The 7,335-nt window shown below is 33.4% G+C and overlaps 1 protein-coding gene across 6 annotated transcripts; it reads right to left on the reverse strand.

Annotated features, from left to right (window-relative positions):
* Positions 1-384: 384 nt before the first annotated feature.
* Positions 385-7,335, reverse strand: LOC145615949 (uncharacterized). 6 transcript variants are annotated; one of them, XM_081670807.1, is made up of 8 exons: positions 7,108-7,335; positions 6,547-6,626; positions 4,036-4,525; positions 3,758-3,911; positions 3,021-3,456; positions 2,090-2,918; positions 1,922-2,006; positions 385-722 (listed from the first exon to the last, which is right to left on the reverse strand). In XM_081670807.1, exons 3-6 carry the CDS (start codon positions 4,520-4,522, stop codon positions 2,769-2,771), a joined length of 1,227 nt encoding a protein of 408 aa, XP_081526933.1. In that variant the 5' UTR covers positions 4,523-4,525; positions 6,547-6,626; positions 7,108-7,335; the 3' UTR covers positions 385-722; positions 1,922-2,006; positions 2,090-2,768. The 6 variants fall into 6 exon arrangements, with proteins under 6 accessions (XP_081526933.1, XP_081526986.1, XP_081527034.1 ...); XM_081670860.1 differs by adding an exon at positions 5,474-5,540 and having other exon boundaries at positions 1,922-2,918; XM_081670908.1 differs by adding an exon at positions 5,474-5,540 and having other exon boundaries at positions 1,922-2,918; positions 6,547-6,643.

The raw sequence follows: 7,335 nt of genomic DNA on the forward strand, positions 1-7,335 counted from the left end.
CAATTCTCAGAAAATCAAATTTCCTACACCTACAACCAACCAACCAAGCAACACTTCACTTCCACAATTCCCAGGAAGCCTAATTTCCCATGGAATTAACTTCGACTCCCAAGCAAACAACACCTTTGTTTTCCTACATCATAGGTAAATACTTGGTTAGTTGGTCCAAACCCCGAACAAATAATAAATATAATCTACAAATTTATTACCTAATAGTGTGGGCTTTCCATAGTAGATGCAATGAAAGTCTTAATGCTGCCAAAACTGTGGAGTTAATAGTTTGCAAATGGGGTCATGTAATGAGCATATTTTTGCACAAAATTAATAATGAAAAATCAAGTTTTTAGGGACATATTTCCGCACAAGTTTAATAGCCTGCATTTCACCACAAATGTTTCAAAGGCCAAGAGTAAAGATAGGTGTAGCAATACCTTACATATATCGCCTGCATGAACTAGGTCTCTTCAAGGGGATGATAAGTTACAATTACCAAAGCCATGAAATTGTACCTTACATGCTTATGTTCTATGCTATGTCTATCTGTAGCAGATATAAAAGACAAATAAAATGAAATCACCTCCTGCCAAAGAATGGTTTCATTAATTCCCTTTCCACCATGCTATCCTCATCACATCTCAACTACTGACAGTCTGTTGAAAAGCCATACTAGTCATCTCTTCATAAACTGTACAACACATGACGAAATCTTCATGAAGGTCACCCTGCCCATAAGCAATGTCCAAGCATTCAAATTTCAGTTTAAGAATAGAATTTCAAAATCATCTTGTGGCACACATTGATCTACAGTGCACCTATTGCTTTTCTCTTATCATCTAAACTGTGATACACGCTCAAGTCCCCCCCCCCCATGACAGTCCTTTCCTAATGACAACTTTGCCTATTTTCCTGTCAACACTTTATGACCCGGATACAATGAAATGCAGAGACTTTAGAAAGCCGAAGGCTTTATGATCGGAGAAAGGGAAGGGGCGTGGTTGGTGTGTCACTAGATCGGCAAGGGAACCCGTAGGAAGGCGAGTTACTTGAGGCCGAAATCACATCAGAAATCGCATTATTTCAATGTATCCTCATGAAGCATACTAATATAATAGTCAGTGGCGTGCACAGAGGGCACATGTTGATCTCCCTACAGTTCTATTTGGCCAAGTTCAGAACTCTAATAAACCTCAATCTCTTACTAGACCCAACCAATAGTTTAGACCTCTTAGGATCCAAGACCAATGGTTTTTTTTTTTTTTTTTTTTTTTTTTTTTTTGGGAAAGCAGTTTTTACAATCGCAACCCCCTGCCTTCCTCATATGTCAAAAGTTAATAGCAAACATAAGGAGCAACACTTCAGCAGGATAAGAGCATGGACGCATGGTTAGATATGTCAACTGGAAACTAAAGTTACATGTCTACAGACACCATCAAAAGGGTTACGACACATAAGTGGACCTGCATACCCAAAAAAACTACACTCCAAATCAAGTCCAAAACTGACAACAACGGACAACCACTTAAGTTAGTTCCAGAACGAAACAGAGACTAGACATCCCTTATAAGCATTCTTAAACCATAAAAAATGATCAAATACCCCAGATTATCACCATGTCCATTTTCCTAGTGCACAAAAGAGCATAGCTACACTGATACAAAACCATTTAAGACACGCCACTGCTGCCTATGAAACCATTCCCAATGTGCAATCGATTGATTCTTTATAATTTATAGCTTGGCAAATGACAGCTATTAAACTAAATGGCTTAACAGCTCTGATCCTGCAATGGCAATGGAAGAGAGCCAACCAATTACAATACATTCTGTCCAACGAGTAATTGACTATCATGAATCAGCAAAATTTAATTCCTAAGATAGTTGAAAACTGTGGACAGTGAACCAGTCAGATGAAGCAACCTTACCATTTGTGTAAAAGTATTCTGCACCTAAAGAACATTTTCTACCTTCTTCACTTGCACTCCTTTTGTAAGTTACTATCTTGCAAATCTGCAATCACAAAACTATACTTTCTTAGTGACTTTGAAGCAATGTTAATTACAGGTATAAATCATGTAAACTATTTTGCATACCATGTCATCGAACTCAGGCCTAGGTATAAGCTTTTTCTGGTAAAACCACAACCATCAATAACTAATTGCTCCACTGGATTTATAAATGTTACATGACATGGTTTGAACACTTCCTTACCACCATTGGTTCATCTTCCATCTATTCATCATCTCCATAGGAACTCTGCCTTTTCCTATTTATTTAATAGCCAGCATCATTACTAACAGCATTGGTAACTTCTTCGCCATCGTCACAAGGTGAGTGAATGCTGCATATTGAATACTTTTGAGCCACATAACCAGTCCTTATTGAAATTTTCCCATCAAATTTTCCCAATTGAGCATCATCCATATAAGAGAATGCAATAACTCAGTTATATAATACTAGTCTTAGTAACTAATTTCATGCAAAATTTAAGCCTCATTGATGTTCAAAAGCATGAATTCAACTTCACATATATACTGAATTGCGCAATAAGTAAACTCGTTCATTGTCTAAATGAAAGGCAAAATAAGCCAACCGAAATTAGTTAAGTTCTAATACTACTGACCACAACTAACTCCTAAGGTTTGACAATTACATATTACTCCCAAACACACATCAAGTCCATTACAAAAAGGGTTAGAATAGATGAAAATTGACAAATTCTTTCCTAATCCAGTTTGCTAAACCGCCTTTGTTGTTCTCCCTTGGTCCCTTTCATTTATCTCCTTCCTTGAGCATCCCTAATGATTGAACATTGCTTGTAGCATCAAACTGAATCTGATCTTGCAATTTTGCAAAAGCAATCATATGTATAGGAAAAACATATTGATACATATGTTGCACTTCTTCAAGTGGACATAGTACCTATATTATAAAGGAAAAAATCATATTCTATCGTTACAAATCTATAATTAAATAGACTTAATATTGATAACAATAATTAAATGAAAAGTAAAATTCACTTACATTTGTGAGTTGGAAGGTGTGTCGATACATGTCTCGTAAACGAGTCAATCCTTGCTCTAATATCAAGTATTCTAATCTCAACTGAGGAGTTGCTCCAATCATATGAGGAGTTGCTCCCATTACATTTGAACGCCGCCAGCTAGGATATGTAGTCCGAAATCCTTGAAAAAATTTGTCAGATTTATCCAAAAAGTCATTGTCAGCCTGTATTTGCGCATGTATCAGAATTGCATTTTTTGAATTACTAATAATATTTTGAAAATTTCTAGTTGTCGGCCTTGACATCTTGTAATTTTCAGCATCCGCAAACGCATCTTCAGCATCAGGATATATTACACATCGACCACTCTCCAAAGAATCATATAATTCAATGATATACTCGATTCTCATTCTATCATTCCAAAAAATCACATTTTTGAAAACCATATTAAAGTCTCTGTAAACAAACAAAAAGATCAATTAAATCAACTAAACTTAGAATCAAAATCAAATGTATATAAATGTCATTCAACAGTGAACTTTTCATATTTTTTTTTTAAATGAATAGACAATAATGAACTTTCGTTTTAAACCGATCATGGCATAATGTTCATTATATAATAATAAAATTTTACAAAAATTAAATGTATACTTTAATTTGCATACGTAGCATATATTATATTATCATTTAACATACAACATAAATTAGGAAATATAAATATAAATAAATAATAATATGATTAACTCGTTTTACTCACCCAAGTATATCATTATGACTAGTTGTAATCAACCAATCACCAAAGGCTTTCAGTTCTGAATATATGGTAGCTGAACCCCTTGCCTTATATTGTCCTATGCTTTTAAAAAACTTGGACAACTCAGTTGCTTCAAACATCCAATCATGATGCGCTTCTAAAAAAACAAAATCAAAATGAATGAAAAAAATCAATCAATCTTATATTATATTATTAAATCTTTTTTTTTTAATAGCTTATATTATTAAATTTAAAAGAAATAAAGATGTACTAATATATACCTCTTTTTTCATAATTAGTAAAAACAACTTTATTGCCTTCACCAATGTACATATGCTGAGAATCCAATATGGATCTAAAAGCTTTGTCTTTAAATGTTACAACATTCTTGACAATATTTGATATAACTTTTTTAAAACCCATACTAGCATACAAACGCACATTATTGAAGGATTTGTCCTCCAACTTGAAGCCTTTGCGAACCTTCAGGATTGGAAAAAACCAATTCGCATCAAATTCTGAGATTGGTTTGCCATCAACTACCTTAACCATTACTATATTTGGGTTGTTAGAACCCTCAAAAGTAAATGGAAAAAGAATAGTAGGAAACCACTCATTGCTCTCCATTTCTCTCAAACAATGATGGAGAGACTCCATTGATTCCAATTCAGTTAACCTTATTTGCTTGTATTGTAGTACATTATCACCACAACTAATGGAAATTCTATCTTCGGCGACTTGTGCTCTGTAATCATCGGGAAAATCCATAACCTAAATAATGCATACAACTTTATTACTATTTCCAATTAATACATTTCAAATCAAGAAAAAAAAACAGTGATAAATTGATAAAACTAATGAAAGATGATAAAGGAGGATTGACGTGAATGTACAAATTCAAACTAAACACAAGCTGGTAATACAGAATTAATACATAAGACAAAAGATAAAATCGCAAAATTCAGTAGACATATCATATCCATGATCTCAAGAACACAAATGAAAGAGGAAAGTATTACTATTGCAGAAAAATCCGACAGACCAATTCGACATCAACTGCTGAAACCATGAAAAATTGTCAGTTAGACAATAAAGTTTGAATACATAAGGGAAAATTTATATTGTCTAACTTTATTGTATTCAAACTTTATTGTCTAACTCGAGAATTTTTCATTGTTTCGGCACTTTATTGTCTAACTGCTGAAACCATTAAAATTCTCAAATTAGATGCTTTTTCTAATAATTATTTTGGTTGTTAAAAGTTTCATACACCTAATCTTTCTATCTAGTCATCACTATCAAACTTACCTTAGATATCCCTTTACCATGAAAATACTTATATAACTTATAAAACCCTATAAACAATATGTGTCAATTGACTTAATTGACTTCAATTACTCGCGACAATCTTTAAACTTTACATTTCCTACACGGCATCAATTTTTCCTTAGCTTTAAGGGAAGTTCCTTAGCAAACTCAACAAATTTCATGCATATGAAATATCGGGTAGTGCAATCCAATCTGTATAAGCTTAATAGTTATCAGAATCCATGAATAAAATACATGCAAAGGAAAATGCATGATAAAGAAGAACTGATGAACAAATTAAACTTAGCACAAGCTGGTTACACAATTATTAAAGAATATGAAATTACAAAAGTTCAAAAGATATATCTTATATATGCTTCTAAGAACAGATGTGAAAGACGAACTTCTTACCGAGAAAGAGAAAGTGAAGAATAACCGATGAATCAAGTAAGAGACTCCAACAACGATCAATAGTTCTCTGAAATAAGAGAAAGACTATAATTAACCAATCTCAAGCAAAAAAAAACAACTAACCATTTTACATTTCATACGTGGAAATGATGGCATCGATCGTCACTTAGCTTCAAGGGAGGTTCCTTAGATGCTTTTGTAATTATTATGGTTCTGTAAAAATCCATACACCTAGGGGTCGTTTGGTTGACAAGGGAAATAATTTCCCATGGGATTTGACAAATTATGGGAATTAACTTCCCACATTAGAGATCCCATGAATTGTTGAAAGTTGTTTGTTATTCATGGAGGAATTTGCAAATCATGGAAATTTCAAGTTACCAAGGGGGCACTTGGTAATTTAATTCCCATGTTTTGTGGGAATTGAAAATTCCCATGAATTTGAAATTCCCACATTTTTATGTTTTGTGGTCAACCAAACAAAACCCCAATATTTAAATTCTCATGATTTTCTATTTCCCCCATTTCTTTTATGCAACCAAACAACACCCTAATCTTCCTAAGTTAATAGTACCATGCATTGTCTTTTTTCCATCTCCTTTGAGTTCCTCAAAGTGTACAAAAAATCCTTGACTATTAAACCAACCAGAGTATCAAACATACACTCAAGCTATCCTATAACATGAAAATATATGATCTTATACAACTAATAAAACCCTTTAAACAATATGTGTCTTTTGACTTCATTTACTCTTTACCAACTAACCATTTTACATTTCATACATGGCATTGATCTTCACTAACATTCAAGGGAGGTTCCTTAGAATACTCAATAAATTTCATGCATATGAAATATCAGCTAGTGCAATTCAACTTGTATATGAGGGTTAATTACCAGGAAAATACTTGCAAAGGAAATACCATGATAATGAAGAATTGATGAACAAATTTCAACTAAACACAAGTTTGTATTATTATATAACCCAGAAAAAAAATATGAAACCGCAAAAGTTGAGAAGACATATGTTATATATGTTTTTATTATGAAAAAATGTGAAAGAGGAATTTCTTACCTAAAGTGAAGAAGTATTTGATGAATTAAGTAAGAGATTCCAGGAGCAATCGGGCAGAAGAGAGTTCAGCATCAATAGTTCTCTAAAACAAGAGAGTCTATAATTAGACAATCCGAGAAAAAAAAGTTTGAATAGAGAGGAAGGGGAAATGACTAATTTAATTCCTTGAACACCAAGTTATATAATTTAAAGTACAACCACAATGTGTTGGGCGACTACAAAGTACCAATAGTACTCAAGACTACTCAACAATTCTGCATTTCAAGTTTTCAACAATTCAACACCACAAATGACAAATCCACAATGTGACAAATTGACAATGAACAACATTACAACAAACTAACAGTCAATTACAAATTTTCAAGACTATAATTCTATGAAATTATAATTTATAAATCAATAAATGACTGAAATTAAAAATATAATTAATTAGGTAATTTACACAATAAATCAATAATGAACAACAAATCATCAATTCATTTCAATTTAATCAATCAAATGACTAAAATTATACAAAATTATAATTAACAAAACAAATTAAAACTTATAAAGTATAAATACCTTGCTGCTTCACTGCTTGGATGCTTGCTCAAAGCTCAATTGACGGTGGCTCGGTGAGTCGGTGCTCCGTGCTCGACTGACGACTGCTCGCCTGCTCGGTGGCAGCGCAGCGGTCGAGTTGAAGCCTTGACGGACAGCAGTCGAGTTGGGCTTTTGAAGTCGAGTTGTTACTTGTTAGCGTCATGCGTCGAACGACTGACTGAGTCACTGAATGTTGGCTGCTCCGGC

The sequence above is a fragment of the Chenopodium album genome, chromosome 1 (genome assembly GCF_948465745.1).
Source record: "Chenopodium album chromosome 1, dcCheAlbu1.1, whole genome shotgun sequence".
Taxonomy (NCBI): domain Eukaryota; kingdom Viridiplantae; phylum Streptophyta; class Magnoliopsida; order Caryophyllales; family Amaranthaceae; genus Chenopodium; species Chenopodium album.